Genomic DNA, 24,080 nt, shown 5'->3' on the forward strand with positions numbered 1-24,080 from the left:
CTCCCTTAAACTGTTGGTTACAACCAGATTTTGATATACTAGCTGCTATACTTAAGGGAATTTTTGCATGCTAAATAGCATGTGAATTAGCCATCCATAAACTGAGACCGAACCCTGGGCAAAAGAAATGGAAAACTCCACAAAGACTGAGGCTCAAGAGAAGCACTTTCTAAAAGCTGCTTTCTCTTTTTGCCTGCTTTTCCACCAGTGCTTTAGAAAAATGTCATTTATAACCTTTTGAGCAAGCCAAATCTCCTTTTGTCAGATCAACCAAAAGGGAAAAAAAAATCCAACTGTGATAAGGATTTAGAAAATCAAATGATGGGAAAAGCCCCTCAGTCCTCCTCGGCTGACCCTGCTGTTGAAGTTGTGGTGCTCTGTAGAAGCCTCAGTGTGCCCCCAATCTGCCACCCTCTCTGTCAGCTGGCTATTAGAAAACATTTCCTCTAATCCCATCATTCACTGCTGTTGTGGAAACCAGCAGGCTCCCCAGCAAATCCACCCACGATTATTTTTATCCTATTGAAAGCGCCACCTTATCGGACATAATCGGAATGGCTCATGTTCTGCTGCGTGAAGAGCAAGTGGGTTTTACCATCACTCAGGCCAAAACTAAATATGGATTAAATTGCACCCTGCCAGCACAAAGTGTGCATTGTGTGGCTGTGCTCGGCAGTGCCCAGCCTCAGCTTGCTCCATGCCTGATAAAACACGGCGCCCTCCTTCAATCCCCCTTTTTTAAAAGGGCAAAACAAAGCAGCAGTGTCTGTGCTGGAATGTGCTGCAGGTAGTGATCTAAACCTCCATCACCAAAGACAGTGAGAGGATTAATTTAATGCATGGAGGTTGTTGCTTGGAGGGACTTCATAGGAATGCAAACCAAAGGCCCTCAAAGAGCCCACAACAAAGGGAAAAGCCATGTGATCTCAAACTCCTGGGAGGATGAGGAGGACTGGATTAAAGGCTTGGTCTACCTTGTAGAAAAGGCAGGAAATACTGTTGTATTGAATAGGAATGCAAGCAGGGAAAAGATTTTGGGGTGGGTGGGTTTTTTTGTAGACCTTCTGGAAAGCTTGGATGGAAAATTGCAGCCTGGTTAATGGCATTTATGTAGTAATTTATATGAGCAAACGTCTGTGCAAATTTGGTGGTCAGGTATGTCATGTGTTCTCAGTTGTACTTTGTTTCCAGATAGAGTAAATATCTGTTTTTCAATTCCTGCTTATTGATTATATTTTAAAAATTTTTTGTCAGGGGCACTCCATTGCAACCCTGGCAGTGCTGAGAGTCATGAAGATCCCTGACTTGGCACAAAGTGACCTCCCAAACATGCCACGTGCTGCTGTGCAGATTTGCAGACCTCCAGGTGAACTCCAAGGACACTCAGGTGGGCTGGGCACGTGGCAGTCACAGCAGAAAACAAGTAGAAGACTGCACATGGACACAGGGGTATAAGGAGTCCTTGCTATTCTGGGCAGGAGATCCCCAGTTAGGCTCTGAATTGTGTACTTTAAAGAATGTAGAAATAACAGCATTACACCAAGAAGAACCAATGTGAAATTTGCTCAACTAAACCAGAGACAGGCACAGAGCAGCTTTTGAGTCTCCCCCAAACTTTCCCCCCAAAAATCACACACTCCAGCACAAGCATCCTGGCTTAATGTTATCTGCAATCCCTATCTGGATTCAGTTTCCAGTCACTGCTTATGGCTTTATCATAAGGACCAATTTTATGCAATTATCAAATTACTCTTTCTTCTCAGTCTTCTACTCTTGTCAGTCAGACTGTGCCATTCCTTTTTTATTCATTTAAATTGGGGGCATGACTCCAATCCTGCTTCAAAAACACAGCTCCTCTCATTATTTGCTTATCTTGTTTCTTGTCTGAAACAATCCAGTGGTGTGGAGCACCAGGTCCTCTTTTCTAAGACATTGTAAAGACAGCAATCTGACTTTTTCCCCCCACCTCTTTTTCCCCCCCCTTCTTGAGAAGCAGAATTTTTAAACAGTTTTGAAGTACTATGATTTTAAGCATTGATGTTAATTTACTGCTTCTTCAGGGTCCTCCTGCTTGAAGAATGATGTCACTGCTAAACTGCAAACATCTCAAGACAAAGGCGCACCAAATTCTACCATAACCTTAATATAATTACCCCATTATGGAATCCTAAAAGAATTAGAAGAATTCATCACTAAATTTGTGCACAAAGCTATTATTAATTTGAGGTCAACAAACCAAGACTGGTTCACGTAACATTTTATTCACAAGTAGAAAAAGTATTACAAAACAATTTATACAAGGTTTTAATTTACATTTGTTAAAGGAGTATTTAAAAGAGCACTGTAAGTCCCTAGACATGACATGTGGGCAGTCTAAATGCAGGCATAGTGGATGTTTTCTATTGGCATGTACAACATTGCTTGCCACAGGCAATATACAAAAGACCAATTTGGTTAAATTAAGGAAAAAAGTATATACAAAATATACACATATATCTAAAAAACACTCTCTTAATTTTTTCCTCCCAAATTGCTCTCAAACTTTCACTCATTAAAAAAAAAAGTATATTTTTCTAGGGTTGCTGGATAAAAACAATTATACAAAGTTTAAATTCCAATGGGAAAACATTACTGTGGCAGATGCTGGCAAAATTTTTGAATATTGCTTTTTCAAGAACTGTTGTTAGTGAAAAGTTAAATCTCCATATGTTCTGGAAATATTTTGCCATATACTGAAATGCACATTGGATTTTTTTTATTTATTTACAAAGTATATACAAAGAAGCACACATATCATCATGCACATGTAGTGAAAAATAATGTTTTGTAACTTTTTAAATGTATGAAAGTATACAAAAAAATTATTCAAAACTATTCATATTTAAATATATATGTGAAGGTATTTATCTGAGTAATTGTACTGTATAAATGCTTATTATTCCATCAGTGACCAAAAGGTGGTATCTACTACTTAAAACACCAAACCCAACAACAGCCAGAAAATCACTTGGGTAACTTGTTCACTTTGGTTTGAATTTGGGAACTGTTATGGCTTTTGCACAATGGATAAATCTCACTGGTGAAGAGCTCTGCCATGGCTGCCTGTACTGTTTTTAGCTATTTTTGTGCAGGTCCAACCTTCTGTGTGCTTCAAAGCAAAAGTCTTTTTCCATAATGGATTCTGAATACTGTCTCAACATTTCCATTGCCACACAAACCATGTGTGGAAAGATGAGTAATATTTATTGCCAATTTGTTGGCATCAGTTTTGCTGATTGCTTTGCTTTAGTCAAGGCACATTGGGTACTTGAAGGAATAATTGCTAGAGTTCATCACAGACAAGTATGAGCCTGTTGAGTGTCATGAATCAGTGGAGGTTACTGGCATTATCCACAGAAGAAAAACTATTTTAGGGATGAAAATGGCTGGGAAAAAATGATATTAAGGGATGTGATAAAGCAAACCACTTCTTATGTTTTGTGTGGAAAATTTGAATTGACGCAGTACTACAGTGATAAGTACAGAGGGTCTTGAATGAAAGGGATTCCTAAATGAATGAATTAGTTCACCACAGAGCTTGACCCTTAAAAATAATGCATTAATAAAAAATCTTGGTAACAGTCTCACTGTATAAATACTTTCATGGCACACCTGCTATAGTCTGACATTTTGATATGACAGTTGATTACAATTATTTCAACATTCAAAATTATATGCTATAACAAGAAGTGCTGTATTCCAATACTGAGACTACTAATTAAACACAATGTCCTTATCTATATGTCTGACCTTCATTAAACTAAATCTAATTTAAAGCTAATCTCCTGCTACACTTAACAGAACAATGCCACCTCTCAAAAATGTAATAACTGGATGGAGGGGGCTTCAACCACACATACTGTAACATGCTAATTCTCTAACTCCCCAAACTAGCTTATTGACTATAATGTAATACATAATAAAAGCTTCAGTTTATTAATAGGTGATCCTTGTATGAACAGAAATTGATTTTTTTACGTCCTTCAATAGCAGGAATACTATTTAAAATGAGAACCAGCAGAAAAAAAAATCCTAATGCATGCACAAATCTGCAGGCAGAGTAACTGGCACCACGTTGTCCCACATCTTCTGACACCTGTAGCCATATTTGAGACCCCCCCCACTACACACACTGAAGTATTTTTATTTCTTGCTGTATTTACATATACTATTAAGCTCACTCCATTAGATGTTTTGAGACTCTGAGGAAATAGAAATAGAGATTGAAAAGGTCATAAATCCACTTTCAGGGTCCTCATAGGATGCTTCTTGAAGTTTAACATCACAGCTGTTCCAGCTCAGACACAACTGCTCAGAAGGTGTGAAATGATGCCATTTTCCCCATGGATTGGAAACCATGCAACACTGAAGACCAGACTATGTTTGATGAGAATCAGCAGGGGAGCATAAGGGAAGCATTCAGCTTTAGTGCTGAGAGAAACAGCTCCAGTCCCTAAAACAAAGTGACAGAAGAGTGGTTACATACATTCATAAGAAACCTGTATGTACTTCTATATTTGACTAAACACTAAAAGAGTAGAGGTATACTTACTGCTTGCTGTAAAATTCACCTAAACCTGTATTAAAACCCACATTAAAAAGCTTAGACTCGTGTGTACATATATAAAATCTGCTATATTCTGATTTTGTGTTATTCTTTTGAAATATAATAATAAAACATTGACCTATGAAAGACTATAATACATCTTCAGGCAGTACAAAGACCATCCTTGCCTCAAAATATTTCAAAAAGACATGAAAGATGAAGAACAGATGGGAAAAAATGCTATAGACTGAGATGAAATAACTTGTCTTGGAGCTGTGCAGCTGGCCAGTGTTCATCCTGAAAATACATCTCAAGTAAGCCTAGTCCTGGTCCTGTCCCATGAACACTACTGATATTTCTCTGCCAAAAATGCACACATAATGATGCACTGTAGAGTCTGAATGGGGAGAAATTGTACAAAATGAATCAGTAGGGTCTATTATAGGAAAAAAAAAAAAAAATGAAGAAAAAATTAACCCTCCTGAAGACCTTGATTATTCAAAATTATCCACAAATCTCAGTAGTAATAGAGGACAGCAGAAAACTATCAAAGCATACAGGATTTTGAGATTCTAGAAAAGCTGTCTCCATACACACAGGAATCAATAAGAAAATTTAGAGTTCATATACCGTAACAAGTATAGTGAAATAAAAGCTAATTTTTGTAGTCATATTTTTGAAATCCTGTGGTTCTTTTGATCTAAGAAAATTCTTAAATAATATGAATTGCATACCTCTGAAGTTGATGCATGGTTTAGTGGGAAAACACCCACAAAATTCTGATTTTTAACATCTTGTTAATACAGAAATGCATTCCCTTAAAACATCAAGAACTGCTGGGAACTAGCAGTGCTGAGATCTGAAGTTGTATCCATGTCACTGTCCCCTCCTACACACAGCTACAGAATATGACTGTCACCAAACGATATTGGGCACACAAAAAATAAAACTGCCAGTGCTGCTATCTGACACATGGGCAGGTAGTGTCCAGCATTATTACAGACAAAACTTGACACTGTAAATAACACACTGAGAGAAAGGTGTGCCACCTGGATAAGGCTCATGTGGTCAGTGACACAGCAGATGTTCGGGGTGACAAGTTCTATTGAAGTCAATGGCAAAGCCATTCTTGATTTAACAGTCAGTTCCCTTCCCTTTCCTCCTCTTGACAATGTCACTTAAACAATTAAGGCTGGATTCACAAAGAAACTACTGCACTTACACGCTTCCAGGATATGTGTGGTTTTTGCTAAATACTAATTACTTTCTGCTTCATATTTAGGACTAACACAAAAGTGTTAATGCAAACCAAATGGAAGAGGATCAAAGGAATGCAGTTTTTCTTCTGCAGACGGCCCAAACTTTTCGTAATTACAGATAGCATAATTTTCTTAATTAAGTTTGGTGCATTATTAATATTAGTGGCAACTTCTTGTGTTCCTGCCTCTGAGTTCATGCACAGGAGACTGTTTCACCTTTCCAGCCACAGCCTGCATAAGCCTGGAGTAACAACACCACTTGCCATCAGAACATAGGCCATAATTCAGGATCCTTTCACAGATTAGTTACTTGAGGCTCCAGATTACTTCCAAAAGTAGAAAATTCCATTTTAAAAATATGGAGCACAGCTAATATTCAAAAAGATATAATGATGAAGCAGCAGCAATGTGACTTTTTGCAACATTGTTCCATTGTTACATAGTTGAAACAATTGTTTATCACCTCTTTGCATTTTGACTTCAGACCTGCATTTTCTCTGAGCTTTTATAGATAAAGTTGCATTTTATGGACTAACTTACGTTTTTTCTGATGATATGGGAATATAAATGGCATTATGAGTCATTTGAGATTCTCTTGTGTTTCTAGTACTACTGCAGTAACTCCACAGAAAGGCCTTGTAAACATTTTTAGATGAACACTTGTAGGTCTTTTATGCTTTGTTTGCAACAACCAAAGCCAGTTCCTCAGTTCTCACTCAAACAAATGCTAGCCACACACGATGGTTTAGTCACAAGGCTATTAAACTGAATTTTTCTCTTAAAATTTAATGAAAAAAATCCTTGATAAAAGCTGACTGATGTACAGACTTACCCCTGTATTCTGAATAATATTTCAACACCACAGTTTGTGTAATTACACCTTTCAAATTTAGTTAATGATTTAAAAATGTGCAACTACTGGATCTCTTGTAGAGGTTTAATTTATTTCAGCAATAGCTAGGTGTAACCTATGGAGAAATATAACCCTAGAACTTCTTACAATTCTATATTTATCTAGCTCTACATGCCTGGAGCATTCATTCTCATTCCTTTGTAGTTGTTTTTTACCTCTTTATCAGTCCGTAGAGTCATTTGTTGTTCCATTACACTTTGTCTTTGGCTGGCCTTCAGCAGTCACTGAGTTCTGAAGTGATGAAACTTCTGTGCATGTTCTATGTTCGGAGATTTCAAAGGACTTTGCAACATTTCCAGCAAGAGACTTAGCTGAAATAAGTACTTCACTTGGTTCCTGGTTATTATCCACTTCAACAGCGGCTGCATTTTCAGTCTCAGGGCTGCAGGATTCTGCAGGTCCTCCAGCCAGTTCTGAATATGATTCACAGATAGAAATGCTGTCACAACAAGCTGAGTTTTGCATAAGAGGCCAAGCATCTGGAATGTCTCCACAGGCAGAGCGTGAAAGAGAACCAAGGAAAGCAGGAATCATTTCTCCAACAGAATCAGAAGCTCTGCAGAAGGATAAAAGGCACATGATTTACAAATCATTCCAGAAAATATTATCAGTATTTTAATTACTGATAATTTGTAACAGGCATTTCAAGAAGGTTTAACAGGGTTATATTAATACTCTAGAGACATCCTGTACAAACTAATTCTATTGAGAAGGAATACAGTTTGTTCCTTGGCTGGAAATGACAAGAGCTCTGGTGACCAATACTTCAGACAGTGAATCCAGGATTCCACAAAACATGAACTACAGCTGGGGTTATTTAGGGTCAGAAATATGACAAAAAATACTATAGTGGTGTTCAGGTATAAACACTGTCACAAAGAAGGATGGGTTTTTTTTTCTCAGTGCAGGGATAGGAGAGTATTGAGACAAGATGTAATAGGCTTAAGGTGCAGGAACAAAGATGGTTGGGCAGAGTCTAGAATCTTCAACACTGGGTGGGGGGGGGGGGGGGTTTGGTTGGTTTGATTTTTTAATCCCCCAAATTGTAGATAGACAAATATCTAATGGAAGCAAAAGAAGTAAAGTGGCTTCAGACTGGGAGAATGGAATAGGCAACAAGGCTTCTTGAAACTTGGTGTTTGCTTGAAACTTGAAAATGCATTCACTTTAGATTTTTCAGTTTGTTCTGTCTAGCCTTCAAAATGTAAGAAGTTTTTCTTCTATTCTCTTTTACTTGTAAAGGACATAATGTTAAAGAAGAGCAAGCATTATTTTTATTTTATGGAAAATGGAAGAAAGTGCAACTGGAAACTCAGTATTATCTACCTCTAGTGTATTTAAAGTGCATGATAATAGTGACATGTGCCAAACAGTGTTGAAAGTCCAGTAGTGTTTTTCACTATACATACACCAAAATAAGTATTAACAAAACCAGGAAGTTATGTTTCATTTCCAAAAACTGTCTACAGATTTTTAAAAATGCAAGGGCTATATTAAGTCTGATATGCAGTGTGACAAAACTTGTCCCATATTAACATGCCTAGAACAGTTTTTAAGTAGCCTTACTAATTTCCAAAACATGGAATAGTTTGATATACACACAAAGCATTTTCAGAGATGAGGCCAAAAGTCAGGACATTGCACCACAATTGAAGGAAATACATTATTCTGGCAAAGGAAATTGGCACATACTCCATTTCTACTGGAAGGAACCACAGGATCTTTGATGTCCACATAGCATGGATATTACAGTTATTTTTAAAGCCTTAACCAAAAGATTCCTCAAAAAGTACACAACTCTCAATTTGTCAGCCTTGGTGGTATACAAGAATGACTGAAGCTTGTTGGTATTTAAACAAGTTGTTATTGAAAACTTAGATATTTGTACTTAGGTCGCTAAGTCACCTTGCACAAACAATACTTATGAAAAAGCCGCCTCTACATTTTTAGTAACATGTGGCCATAAGAACAAAACAGCTGAAGACCAATTTAAACCTTATATGGAAAATCGTACTAGCTAAAAGAAATAAATACATCCTGTATTAAAATCTGTAACCAGGAAACTCTGAAGGACACCATAAATTTTATATATTTAGCTCATGGTCCCACTGTAAAAATAACTACTACTATACTTATACTCAGCTGATTGGGAGAAAATAAAAGTTAAAACCTGCTAAAAATTCAGAAATAATAGATATTTCAAATCTTGCAGTCCTAAAGAACTCCTTAAAAAAAAATCTTCATGCCACTTGTGAACTGTACTGCAATCCCCCCAGATCCCCCCAGCAACCTGTTAACCGCTAGCAGAAGAGGGGGTGGCCAAAGCCTATAAGGTGCCACAGAATAAAAGGAACATTATCTGCTTGTGAGAGAAGGCACTTCTTCAGAGAAACCCATGGATCAAGTCAGTATTTACTAAGTAATACTTAATTTTTTCACCATAAACCCATTCTTGCACAACATGGGATGATATGGGTACAGCTCATAAAAATCCATCATTCCACTTCAAGCAGCTGTTGTCTCTGTATAAATATTAATTTGACTGCATTAAAAATACTTAATGTTTAATACACATTTGTAAAACTAAGTTACCTTTCATTGAGCGTGGTCTGTGAGTGGAAAGCACAACTGTGACTGCTGTGCTCCATGCTACAGGTTTCATCACAGCACAGTGAGGGAATCAAGTGAACTGGTCCTAAGGAATGAAAATTAATTTTAATAGTGTTAAAACTATCAAACCTCTGTATAAACTTACTCTCTCATCAAGAAAGAGATTTCTTGCTGTAAAAACATTTTTAAAAACATCTTTATTCCTTTTTCTTCAAACTTGAGTATTAGTTTTCCAGTTACATTATAATACATGGATTGAGAAATGTTTTTACAGCAAGAGATTTCTTGCTGTAAAAACATTTTTAAAAACATCTTTATTCCTTTAATATTGAAATATTTATAAGAGCCAAATACTTCCTCTAGTAGTAGCATAGAATCCAGTCATGAGTACCCATTTTTAAAATTAATTTTCTTCTCAATAGAATACACATAAGTGGAGGCATTCTGAGTAAAGCTATCAGGATGATATTTAAGCCTATGCTTTTGTGTTAAACTATGCATTTCTTAATTATTATTATTATTTCTGATTGTCTTAGTATGTCGTCTTATTATTGTTTCTTAATGTCATAACTGCATTTGTTGTGATATGACTTCACAAAATGACAATGATTTGAATTGTCCAGGTTGTTAATGTCCTTTAGCATTCATACCACATTCTTAGATACTCTCTGGTAAATCCTTCACACTAATTTAAGTCTCAAAGCCATAGGCAGTGCTATTTTTATCAGAAATAAATGAGATAAACATTTTGCTTTCTTTTTCAAGTGAAGTCACTGAAATGAATACAGGAAGAAACAAAGAACCTCAAATAGCTACTTAAAAATCCTTTTTGCTTATTAAGAAATTAGCCTAGGACAAAGGTTAGTTTGACAGTGTTAGCTCTGCAGTTGAATTGTCACAACTCAGGTGTTAGATAAAATGAAGTCACCCTTCAGTAGACATAACATACCACATGTCTGTGATGCACTTCTTTGGCACTGGCAACATGTTCTGTGCTCATATTCACTTAGCCGTGGTCTATCAAAACAGGATAACTCAGAGCCATTGTAGTGAATGTCTTGTGATCTCAGAGACCCTTTGAAAAAAGTGAATAAAAATCCATGTCAGTAAGTGTTACCCTTTTTCCTGCTCAGAGCCCTCTGTCTTTACAAAATGTGTAATTGTCATGCTATAAGGTATGTCCATACATTTTCTAATTGAAAGACCCACAGCGACCATGTGGCTTCCAACAACGTAAACCACAGACTTTGCAACAAAGCCTGGAACAGCTGGTTCAACTACAGCCTCTTCTAGGAAGACATCTGCTCTCATTTTGATGACTTGAGAGTATATTTTATTCACTGTTACATTTTTGCAATGTTTAATGGTTCTCACTGATTCCCATCTGAACTTTTCCAGAGACAGCTTTCGGCCACTGGGATTTTGTTTATATTATCTTAAAGAACTTTATATTAACAGCAGACTACCTTTAATCTCTATAATTGTAGGCCAAGGCAAACAAGTTACTGCACTTCACTAAATGAAGTCTGAACTCATTGTGTCAGAATTTCTCAAAACTCATGTGTAAAGCAAATTCTAGGTTAGGAACAATTCTTACAATGCCTCTGTAAACCTCTGTAAATTTCTGCTTGTGCTGAGAGCAGCAGTAACAATTCATCCTAGATAGTATTCTTGTTTGGCATCCAGGGTTCATTAGATGCTATAAACATATTTTAATGAAAGTTTTATAAAACTATAAGTGGGAACTGGAGTGCTTTTCACTTTTTTCTTTCTTAATTTAAATTAAGAGGCAGAAAAATGTTTATTATAAACAAATTACATTGATGAGCTGTTAAGGATTTAAAAGAAATTTACAGATCTGTCTCAGGCATTTAATTCATCTTGAGTATGCCCATAAAACCAAAACTGCTAAGGACAAATCTCTCATCTACACTGGCCACATTCATTATCTTGATGACCTAATCTGTGTTTCACAATAGCATTTGATGCACAGATCTTCCAAACTGGTATTTCCACATTGGCATGGCAACTCTGTAATGTCCCATCTTGGATCATGAACAGTCCAAATGTATCTGTGCAGCCTCTAGCAGAGTATGGCATGTGAATGATGCAATTGGAATATTTCTGGGCATTTACACAGCATTTTCTCAGTAGCAGCTGAAACTTTCACACTGAGCTGGCAAACTTGGATGGAATCCTGGGCTCTGCTACATTGACCGTCTCAATGCTAGACTTGCTTAAATGATGTAGACATTTAATTTCTTTACCTACAGAGGGATCTGGAAACTAATACCACTCTATAAATATTACCAAGAAACAGTAAAAATTGGAAACTCACAGCTTGGTTTCTTCTCCATGAACTGCCTCTTGCAATAGATAACACAAAGGATGAGAAGAGCCAGGAGCACCGTTGCAAGTGCACTGCAGATAACAGCTGCCAGAGCGGTGTCTCGAGGGCTGGAAGCAGTTGAAGGGATCTTCACAAGATTTACCTTGGTAGTACCTGAAATATAATTAAATAATAATTAAGGCAAACTGCAGACATTTCCAGAATATAGTCATGTAAATGAAAGTCTGGGAAACAGAAGAGGATTGCAGCACAGAAAAGAGGAGCAAGTTTTTCGAAAAAAAGAAAATGTAATTATATGTGCAACATTAGTTGCACATATAGATAGATATGATCATCAGCACCTTCAGTATGAAAAGGAGTCTTAGAAAAGATATATTGCAAAATGTGCCATAATGAGCGGAGATGCACACAAACACATTCAGACTGTCCATGAGAATGGAATCACATCCTCACCATGAAAACAAAGACATTTGCATGTTTAATGCCACATGAATTTAATATGGAGAACATTTTCTAGGGCAGAATTGAGAGAGTGATCCACTAGAGGGAGGCACAAATACACGAACTTCCCTTAATAAGGAAACTTTCTGGGCACTGAGACACCCACAGAAGTTCAAATGCTGTCAAAATTATCATCCTGCTTCGTTGCATATGTCATGACACCATGGTCATTTCCAAGATCAAACCCAAGATTTCAACTCTGCAAACTCTTTTTTTTCAGTGATTTCTTTAAAAATACTAGATAATACCTCTAGTCAACATACAACAGATTAACTTTATACCCAAATTAGTAAAGACTTAAGCAATGTTTCCAGCTGCAAATGTTTCCACCATTAGGTAGAAAGTGAAAAATATTTTTAAAAGATCAAAACTTTAACTACAACTGTTGAAACTGTCGAAATTGTCTTAAATTATATATTTTAAAATTAAATTATTTTTAAAACCATCTATGAATTTTGACAACCCATCTATTTCAATCTACTGCGAAGTCTTCCTAAATTCAATAAGAAAAAAGGAATAAAACATTGAGTACTTCTATGACAGCAAAATTTTAAGAAACCACAAACCATATTTTACTAACTTTCAAAAAGAAATTACTGTGCCTATTTACCCCAGAAGATATTTGGTTAAAACCTAAAGACTATAATATCCTAAGAAATGGTCCATGCAGTCATAAGTTTAAATTGTGAGATGTCTGCCAGAGTATATTAAAACCTCTAATCAAATTGCACATAAATACAAATGTTCAATATCATTACTGCAATTCCATGATGGCAGGAAAGAACTTCCTAGCTTAGTAGTGCAATCAGTGGAATTGTATTACTAAGGAATAATTTTCTGCAATAGTTATGGTATTTCCTCTACACACATCAAACATGAGCACTGAAGTGTTTGTGATACCGTATTGCTTTGTTATAATACCTATAGGGATTGACAGAACCTAGGCATTTTGAAAAATCAACTTAATTTTAAGACTTTAGACCACTTAATGCCAAAGAAAACACTCTATTCTGTGAAATAAAGAATCCAGAAAACGAAAGAAATAACCCACCAAATGAATTAAATAAAAACACTTTTTGCAGCTTATAGGATCATGTAGTTGCTAGTAAATAGGGTAATATAAAAAGGCAAAGAGATCAGATCATGGGTACATTATACAGAAGAAAGTTAGTTTAGTTGCTCATTTCCTGATTTCAGCATGAAGAGAAACAAGTGTTATTGCATTTACATCTGCTTAAATATTTCCATTTACCTTCAATTTGTACTATTATGTTCCACTGTCACATCAAAATCTGGAGAGCAAATTCATAGCAGACCTTTTTTACATGCTTTCAACTTGCCAAACTGCACAGAGTGGAGCAACTGGAGAAAGTACAACAGAGAGCCACAAAAATGGCTGAGGAACTGAAGATTCTTTCTCTTATGATCAAAGTTTGAGAGAGCTGGGATGGCTCAAGCTCAAGAAGGCTCAGGGGAACCTCATCAGTTTGTATAAATCCTTGGAGGGAGCATGCAGAGAGGACAGAGCCATGCTCCTTTCTCAGTCAGAGCTAAGTTCTATGGCCTCTTTTCCAAATCTCCAATGTTACTTTAAAAGAATAAGAAATAATAAAAAAGAATAAGTGTCATAATAATTTTGTCATAACTTGAATGGTCTTGGCAGGAACACCTAGTCTTCCACAGAAAAAACTTTTCACTCAGTTTCTAGGATCCTTGCAGCTGTAGTTTACAGTTCATAGTTTAAGCAGACAAAAAATTTCTGCATGAAGTTCCAGAATATCTGTGAGAAGCAGTAAAAATATATAAAATCCTGTCTATATAGCAAGGTGTGCTGACTTAGGTGTGAAGATCAGACTGTGTTTTGGTATCAGGTTTTCAATTTTAGTTAATTGATCTAGTCTTTAGAAGATTAAAGACAGACTAGACAAGTATTTAAAAACCAGACAAAAAAAAAACTGATCTGAACATCTTCAAATAGTTTTCATATCAATAACCTATTTGTATTAATGTACATAACAGCACTAAACAGTTCTTTGCATTTAGGCCTTATAATTTGCAGAAAAAAGAATTGTGAACTTTGAAGGGCAAAAAAGAAAAAGAGCACAGGAGATGAAGCTTCTAGGTTTCTGTCTCTATCCATTTGCTTACAAAATACATCTATTTTCAAGTATGGTTACATATTACGTATTCTAGGAAATTATAAATTATGTATTTCTTTAACGTCCACCAGCAATATTCAAACTAGAAATACAGTGATTTCATTTTAAATAGGGATGGCAAAACTGAAATTTTTTTTAGCCATCTAGCTATTAGCCACAAAAATGGCTGAGGAACTGAAGATTCTTTCTCTTATGATCAAAGTTTGAGAGAGCTGGGATGGCTCAAGCTCAAGAAGGCTCAGGGGAACCTCATCAGTTTGTATAAATCCTTGGAGGGAGCATGCAGAGAGGACAGAGCCATGCTCCTTTCTCAGTCAGAGCTAAGTTCTGTGGCCTCTTTTCCAAATCTCCAATGTTACTTTTAAAGAAAATGCAATAAGTGTCATAATAATTTTGTCATAACTTGAATGGTCTTGGCAGGAACACCTAGTCTTCCACAGAAAAAACTTTTCACTCAGTTTCTAGGATCCTTGCAGCTGTAGTTTACAGTTCATAGTTTAAGCAGACAAAAAATTTCTGCATGAAGTTCCAGGATATCTGTGAGAAGCAGTAAAAATATATAAAATCCTGTCTATATAGCAAGGTGTGCTGACTTAGGTGTGAAGATCAGACTGTGTTTTGGTATCAGGTTTTCAATTTTAGTTAATTGATCTAGTCTTTAGAAGATTAAAGACAGACTAGACAAGTATTTAAAAACCAGACAAAAAAAAAACTGATCTGAACATCTTCAAATAGTTTTCATATCAATAACCTATTTGTATTAATGTACATAAGAGCACTAAACAGTTCTTTGCATTTAGGCCTTATAATTTGCAGAAAAAAGAATTGTGAACTTTGAAGGGCAAAAAAGAAAAAGAGCACAGGAGATGAAGCTTCTAGGTTTCTGTCTCTATCCATTTGCTTACAAAATACATCTATTTTCAAGTATGGTTACATATTACGTATTCTAGGAAATTATAAATTATGTATTTCTTTAACGTCCACCAGCAATATTCAAACTAGAAATACAGTGATTTCATTTTAAATAGGGATGGCAAAACTGAAATTTTTTTTAGCCATCTAGCTATTTAAGATTTATTTTGTTGATTTTTTTTTCACTTGAGAAAGCAATTTTCTATTCCTGAGAATGTCTACCACTCATCTTCACCTTCAAAGAACTTTTTGGAATAGCTACTCTGAGCAGTCCATTGTAGTCTAGTTCTAATTATAATGATAGTGATCTTCCCTGCAGAGACCAACATTTCAGAAGTGGATTGCTATTGTAGAAGTGGCCCGTTGGGCATTGCTGAACTCTGCTTTCAGTGTTACTCAGACATGTATGCATTTTCATAAACTCTTTCTTTTCACAGACTTAATGGTCCCACTTCAGTAAAGCAAGGAGTTGCATTTTAAATTTAAACTTGTACTTACATCTATTAGATGATTACATGATTAAATTTAAATATGCAATTAAACACTTTGTGAACTGGATGGGATACATTCAGAAAGGAGGGAGGAAGTGCCCACTGTTTTCTGATTGTGGAAAGCATGTGCATATTACCCATATTTTATTTAAGAAATTGATTTCCTTTTTTAAGTCTTAGTTTTACCACATTCTGAAAATGTGCTAATGTGCTAAAAGGAGAATTACCCAAAATATCAAACTGTCTCCTGCATAATTTTGAGCAGTAAGCCTAAATACACATTTTTTCCCTTAATTAACCAATATTACATTATATGCAGAGGTGTGGTCCTTGAAAGCAAGTAAAGTTTCTGTTAATCCAAGACAGTTAAACAGCAGTAACTCAGCTAATATGGAACATATGAATCCCAGCTGTATCACTAAAATTTCTGCCAATAAACAGAATAGCTGAATTTTCGACCTATTATACCAAACAACAAGAGACAGGGCAAAATGTAAAAAGACTTCCTTTGTCACTGATTTCATGTTTATTTTCTCCGATTTATTATTATTATTTTTTAGAACCATTATTAATTAGAGTCACTACTGGAATCAGCAAACTTAAAAGAAAGCTTTTTGTGGTAGATCAACCATGTGAAAACAGAACTTGCAATGCTGTATGTTTCTTCCATGGATATAGGAAACATATACTAACTAGTAAAGTTGAGAATAAAATGTTTGGATTTCTTTCTTAGCCTGTCCAGTCAATGCTAATCTAAAGAGAGTTTACTCAAAATAACAAAGCTAAACCAAGCTGCACTAAAAAAGCAGTAAAATGGTAACATTGTACAGAGTGCCATCTGTTACTATCAGGATTGGAAGTAAGACGCAAAGCTTAAAATGTTGTTTATTCCTGGAATATGGGTATTCCTGGTCAACAGGGGAAAGGAATATTTGTCTGTTACAAAAACTGTTTTCCCATTACCTTTATGTTGAATGGCCCAACTCAGTGGTATCCACCTTAATTTGACAAGAATTAAGGGCTCAGACATACCCTCAAGTTATGTAATTTAACAAGTTGCTGCCTGTCAGCCGCACTGCAGTGGCTATCTGCATGTGTGTGCCCTTGATCCACAGAAAAGGCAAGCCAATGTAGGGCAATGTGGCTCACTTTGAAATTCCTTCATTTTGGGAAAAAAAAAAAAAAAAGACGTTTATATTCATTTAAAAGTAAGAAGGCAGTATGTTTACCTAGCCCCAAACAAGCAAAAGGATGTATTATATAGCTTTATATATTATATAGACAATTCAGACACTACATGTACAATATCTGTATACATAGATTAAATACATATGTTTTATATACCGCTGAGCATCAACATAAATGGAAAGCAAGTTTCCCTGAATACATCTCTGAGTCTTTACAAAGCAGCAGATTGTCTCCCTTCTCCTGGTCTTTCAAGTAGGAGGTAGGAAACTTTATTAAACATTACTGTTGGAGACTGTGGTAAACACTGGGGACAGAGTCTCCCAACATCTGTAAAAAGACAGCCTTTTGTGTGCACGGCCTACACCCAAAGTTCATCATGTCAAACCACATTTTTCAAATGTGCTCCAAGTGCTGACTACAATTTTTTTCTTTTTGTTTGTTTTATTTTGCTGGTTTTGTCATTTTTTTAATAAATGGACCAAAAAGCCCTAGGGGAGAAAATGACTATTCAAGTATTTATCCATTGTTTGGAAATCCGGAGAAATATGCTTATAAATTAAAATTTTGAAATGTGATTTATTCATTTCCAAGACCATTTCTCTTGCACTGTGTATTTTCATGAACTGCAGCTGCTGACAGGCTTTTATGTTTAAAATAGTAGAACAATTGCACTGTGTATGTGAATTTAATATATATATGCACTCCACAGTACTGGATACACACCACAATGTCTGTAAGACAACCTCTGCTACACATTTTTCTTTTAGCAGTTCAGAGATGTGAAATCTTGGTATTTCCGTGGTGATCTAAATTGAGCCACTATAGGGGCACAAAAGTAACATTGTTTCATACGAAAAACTTCCAATTTCAAGAACTGTCTAGCCATGTGAACACAAAAGTTCATTAGAGTAACAGCTCAGACCAACCACTGCTACCCTCAAATAACCTGAAAAAACTTAAGAGTAAGAAAAAAAAATCAGAGGAAGTGGAATGAAATCTGTGTCACCATTAAACTACACATTCTACCCCCCAACATAACTGGGTATTGATAAGAAAAGACAGATCTCTCCTCCATAAGCTGGAAACACCCAGCGTGATCTGATGGCACCAAGTCTGTGCTGCTGTTAATGACTGTGGTGGTGTCAACAATTTCCTTTCTGACTTTTGCTTCTAGAAGCCAACTTTACATCGCTGACAGCTGCAGGTGGGCAACATCAATTTTCTTGAAAATGCAACTTCTTTTTTAGGTGTTTTCATGTGTTAAAACAATGTCCTGTAAAGCTTATGTCAGAACATATGAGATTGCTTCATACAGCAGAAAATCTATTTTCTTACAACACCTCTAACTTGTACTTTCAAACACATTCTTTGCCAGATATGTTCTGTGAAATAGAACATGCTATTTTAGGCTATCCTCTTGTTCAAATCCAACTCTAGAATTTATCCATCCCACACGGGCTATGAAAGGTGTTTCATCTTTTCAACAGAAAATGAAAGCAGCAAGTTTTTTTCTTTATTTTTGTACTTTGTATTCTGTATGTGCAGTCTATTTAATCTTTAGGACTATCCAGTTAGAGAACAAAACGTCCCTGTGCAGAATTTGAGTCAATTTGGTCTGTTTATGACAGTTTCTGCTCTATTCAGTCTCTGTACACACTGTTGCTCTCAGTCCCAAAACACTTCCACAAGACGTGGCCCATATAAGCAGAGGAGGAGTTTGCTTTGCTGAAAAGCAAATCACGTTCATGGGGGCAACTACTGCCATCACCCATTTGCTAAGGGAGGAGAGTGGGCCATGAACCCTTCAGAATCTACCTGCATATTCACCAGTTAAGTGACAATGGCACACATGTAAATAGAAGAGAAAACACATCTGAAGGTTGTCTCTTTAGCCAATAGAGAATAACCCACTTTCATTAATCAAAACTGTAATTGAACATTGTGAATCCTGTGCATACAGGCTACAGATCTGTTCCAAAAGGTTGAAAGAAGCTCTTAAAGCTTCTGGATGATGAGGCTGGATTGGTGCATAGGTTGGTTTTCAGTAGGTTGAAATACCAGTGTGCAAAGCTTTGTCCTGTGTCCATGACTGAGGGCTGGTAGGGCAGCTAAGCCTTCCCCTAGGCAGGGAACATATGTGCTCTTCCATATACATCTATGTATTTATTTGTACAAATACCAGTAAAGCAAGAAATTATATGTAAATCAGTCATAAGAGAGTTTTTGTCTCTGATTCAACAAGAAGTAATTTATAACACTTCACTTTCTATCCCAAATATTTCCCTCCTTATTCTGGTTCAGCTGTGCTAATAGCCAGGGAGTAAAGCAAAAGATTTCATAATGATTGCAAGTGTGCCCTAAGTTTGTTGACACAAATTTCCATAAACAACACTGTGCAATATGTATTGCATATGTTTATGCAATACATTTTAAAGAACTATAAGAACTATGGCTTTTGTTCTTACTTTAAAAATTATTTGTAAAGGTAACAGTACTCAGCTATGTCACTTCTGTTTGCAAGCTGCTCTGTCATCAGAATAGCAGAGTATACAGTGGTATAATTCATTCATAAAGTTTTGAACACTTTACAAAATAGTGATTGTATATTCAAAAACAAATATATCAGTAAGTGATACATTAAGAAAAACTACTCTATTTGAATATCAAATTTCCTTATTTTGGTCAAAAAGCAGCTTCTTGAATTGGCCAAATAACTTACCTAGTCCAGACATCTAGATGTTCCAGCAGCTACCAGAAAATTCAATAAAGTTAAAATCCTGATAGTTAGAAACATCTTCACTCTTCAAACTCTCTGTAATGTACTAATATTTTTTGCTACCAAATATGAAAAATATAAATGCCAAGGAAATTCTTCCAAGTAATAGAAATCCCATGCAGAAAGAGCCTAGTTATTAGATATGAATAATAAAAAATCAATAGTCAAAGAGATCTGGAAATACATAAGTATTTGCATGTGTGTTCAACACTGGACTATTTATTACATTAAAATTTAAAAAGGTTATTTCCAAATTGAGAGAATATACAAGCAATAAAATAAAGAAGACCCACAACTTTCAGATTGCAGATAATTCAGGGTAATCTAAAAATTAATACACATAAAATATTGATGCCATTGTATTTTGGCATCCATTTTCAAAAGTGGCTAAGAGACGAGGCTTAAGTACACAACAGTTAAGCTGTAAAACCTATAATTTAAAATCCAAATCTATCTGGGAAGCTAGAGGCCTGTATAGGTCACATACTTCCTATGCCATGTAAAGAAAAGGTTAAATACAGAATAGAATCTGAAATATCTGTCATATGAGTAAAAGTTCCTTATGTCACCATGCTCAGCCTATAGATACAGAAACCTGGAGAAGAACAATGTACTTTGCTCTTCCCATAAATTACTCAGAGGCAGAGAGGAGCCTGCACTTCTCTTAAATCTCTATGGAGAACAAAAATCTATGCTCTTATTTTAAAATTAAATTAGGAGACAAATCACAAGCGCGGCTTATAATGCCTTTCAGATGCAGCTCTTGAAAGAGGAGGTAATGATGGGTTTCTGCCTTCTGAGAAAGCTTAAGAGCTCTTTGTCAAGATGTACAAAATTAAGACTCTTCTACCACCTTCGTGGAGGTTGTTTTAGCCACTAGGCTAGAAGCTGAGCTAGGTAAAAGCTTATTTCTCCTCTCCAGTTGAATTTGTCCAGTTGTAAAGCTTTGGCAGAAGGAGCAAGGGCCCCTCTTTGCACAGCCGACAGTCATGTGATATGCAGACCGGAACAAAATTAAATAAACTAGACTTAGGCTTGCTCAGCAATTACATTATTCCTGTTTACAATTATGTTTAAAGATCACTAAGTTACCTTAAATTCTCCACACAAGGCACATGTTGGGGAGATAAATAAGTATGCACTAGGGAAAACAAAAAGTATGTTTATGTAATTAAGACAGTTTCATAATAGACTCCACTGAGCTGAATTACAATTCTGAATTAAGGTTAAGAGTTGCATAACCAATGCTACTAATATTTTTTAAGTTTTTAACTTTGCAATCCCAAGATCTTTTAAAACCACTTTTTTTTGGAGGGGGGCAAGTAACACAAAATACATGGGATTAAATATACATTTCCAAAATTCTGTAACACAGAGGTGAACACCTTTAGAAGTTGGCCATGCATCCCCAGCTTGTTGAATTACTGCAGAAATCATAAATGCTGTAATTTACTGCAAAGAAATTACCTACAGTGCATCAGTGTGCATGCACATGCAAACTGTATTACAAATGAAAAAGCTGTAGCTTTGACATCAGAAATAACAATAGCTTATGAAAAGCAGTTATTAATTCACCACTTAAAGCTGTGGGGATAAAGTCAAGTTATACAGAACAAAAGGCTGCTATATACCAGATCCTTGCTTTATTATATCACTTAATCTGAAACATAACATTTGCCCTCTTTAACAGAAGTCAGTAGGAATCAGCCATAGACAACAGGAGACATTCTGAAAGGTTATCTTTGACAAGTCAAGCTCTGCAAATGAGATTTATCTGAGCAAAGCAAAGATCTGCTTTGGAGGGAATCACCTGAACTTTCTCTACAGGGGATGGGGAGGGATGGGAGGTGTGTGGGTAGGAGAAATTAGGGTGCAATTAGACTGATTTGTTTTAAACACCACCCTTGATCTCTCCATATAGAGAGAACTTCAGATCACCAGCTCACAGATGTAGCCATTACACATATTCACAGTCAAGAAGGTGGCATCCTACTCTGGTTTTGTCAAGAAACAATGAAGGGTTTTGAGGGCCTTTGACTTCCTCTGTTTAACAGATGTTAAACATTTTATGCCACTTCCATTGAAAAGATAAAAGTCAGTCACAACTGCAAAATCTGTAACTTCTATCAGTGGCAGAACCCCAGAAAAGTCCAGCAGTATTTAATACCTCACAGTCTGCATGGAATATAAAATATTGTGCAGCAAATAAAGTGAAATACAGGTAAAGAAATAGAGGTTTTGCCTATCCTGTGCTTTAAATGAACAAAGGTCCTGTATTAGAGTAACTATATATGAGGGAATCTCATGGTTGCAGGCCTCAATTCTGGCATATTCTAACTTTAGCATGTTCTCTTAGAATATGGACTTTGGTTTGTGAGAGACATTTTATCAAAAAGTAAAAAACCCACATTTTTCTAAATTTTTATTTGTGTTATTACTTATATAGCAGGAGTGACAAAAAAAAAATCTACACAACAAAAATAATTTTCCTCCTTAAAATGAATTAAAAAGAAAAAAGAGTAAGATCAGGTTTTAGGGAGTCAGACACAATCAATGTTGAATTGCAGTTTTCATCTCACTGGATATTGTCATCTAGGTGAAATTCATTACTATAGAAGTCTGAAGGTCTGAAGACAAAGGCAGAGTTAGAAATCCTCAGGCTATCTTTCTAAAACAAAGCTAGGAACAGAATATCCTGAGAAGTAATTATTCTGAAAAGGCTTGAAAGACTGCTTAGTGTTAGTCACTGAAGCTTACCTTATCTGGCTTGCCTGAACTCTTGAGGTACCTAATTCTCACCCCTGACTGGGAGTTTGGGCTGGCAACTTCAGTGCTAAGCATTAACTTTTAGATGCCCAAATTAGGGTGCATTAATTCCATCTTAAATTTCCACATGCAGACAGGGTAACTATAAATCCCATTCAGTAATAAGCACATAGAATCATACCACTGGACTAAAATGAAACTTTACTAAAACTGGTGGACACAACCCTTTAGTTAAAAAAGCTCATGTGTTTAGGAAACAGTCACAGACTATATGTCAAAGGCACATGTCACTGCCCAAAATAACATGTGAGATTATTCTATGATCTTTGCAAAAGAGGAGTTTGGCAGAACACTGCTTTAGCACAAGTGAACCAGTAGGAGTGAGAATGTGTAAGGTCTGTCACCCAAAAAATTAAGGGTGAGCAAAGTATAGGACAATAATTTGAAGGATACAAGTGATCAGTAGGAACATTAGGCCCTTCTGCTATAAGGCTGCTCCCAGTTCATAAGGTGTTGCTTTATAATGAATCATTACTGCTAAGCTCCTCAGCACACAACTCTTGTTATAAGGCCATTGCATTCTATCCTACTTCCAATACATTCCAGTCCTCCAGGTAATTCCAGTCCTCTGGTGTGGTATTTCAGTGTTCTTTTGCTTGACAATGGTTTTCTTAATAGACAGTTGGCAGTATGGAAAGTTTGAGCCTAGATGGATTCTGTGTTTTCTTTTGTATTTTCTTAAAAACAAAAAATTTAAGTGGAACACAGCCGAAGAATTTTGTAGCTGAGCAATTTAGAATCATTGAATCCTTAGAAGTTGAGACAGACCTTTGAGATCATCGAGTCAAGTAGTACCTACCAGCACCAAGTAGAATAAAAACCCCAACACACTACTGGGCACTTGTTTAGCAGTATTTTATATTCACATGCCAGTCACAGCTTGGACTCTGTACCCAAAGTCACAGCAGTCAGCATGGATTTATACCAGAGGTACCAAAACTCAGTGCTCCTGAAGTGGTGCTAATGCAACCATTCCCTGTTGAGAAACACATTTGAACCAGTATTTTCAGTCTGAACACAGCTTAAAAGCATGTTATTAAATTAATATATTTAAAACAGTCTAAGGCTTCTGTAATTAGAAATTGTCTAAGAAGTACTGAAAAACTGTTACCACTACTTATTTTTTTCAGATTGCCCCTAAAAACAATAAAGCAAAAGTTAAATGAAAAAAAAAATGTTTTGCAGCTTTACTGCAATGCATGCAAACCTGGAATAATTTTGAATAACCTAATGGCCAAGTTAAATAAGAACCTTGCAAATCTACTCCATACAGAAAATAGATAACTGCTTATAGCTACTGCAAGCCTGGACTGAAGGGCTACCCATATTAGTAGATGCACATAAGGAAAAAACCATAGGAAATAGTACTTATTCACTGCAGGTCACAGATTAGCCCCTTCTCTGTAACTCAGGAATTTCAAGCTCACTTTAATCTAGTGTAATTGAGCTAACCAGCTCTTACATTAAAAAGTAATGATTAAGTTAAATTTCTTGCAGACTTTCTGTACTT

At 36.0% G+C, this 24,080-nt stretch overlaps 1 protein-coding gene across 2 annotated transcripts in view; it reads right to left on the minus strand.

The window, feature by feature from the left end:
• Positions 1-2,240: 2,240 nt before the first annotated feature.
• TNFRSF19 (TNF receptor superfamily member 19) overlaps positions 2,241-24,080 on the minus strand; it is a 57,615-nt gene continuing 35,775 nt past the window's right edge. For both annotated transcript variants that reach the window (XM_041487445.1, XM_041487446.1), the window contains 5 exons: positions 11,706-11,870; positions 10,317-10,442; positions 9,350-9,452; positions 6,913-7,313; positions 2,241-4,492 (listed from right to left, as the gene is read on the minus strand). In XM_041487445.1, coding sequence (XP_041343379.1) covers positions 6,920-7,313; positions 9,350-9,452; positions 10,317-10,442; positions 11,706-11,870 — 788 coding nt within the window. In that variant the 3' untranslated portion in view covers positions 2,241-4,492; positions 6,913-6,919. The remainder of the gene's footprint in view (positions 4,493-6,912; positions 7,314-9,349; positions 9,453-10,316; positions 10,443-11,705; positions 11,871-24,080) is intronic.

The sequence above is a fragment of the Pyrgilauda ruficollis genome, unplaced genomic scaffold (genome assembly GCF_017590135.1).
Source record: "Pyrgilauda ruficollis isolate IOZ18807 unplaced genomic scaffold, ASM1759013v1 scaffold8, whole genome shotgun sequence".
Lineage (NCBI taxonomy): Eukaryota > Metazoa > Chordata > Aves > Passeriformes > Passeridae > Pyrgilauda > Pyrgilauda ruficollis.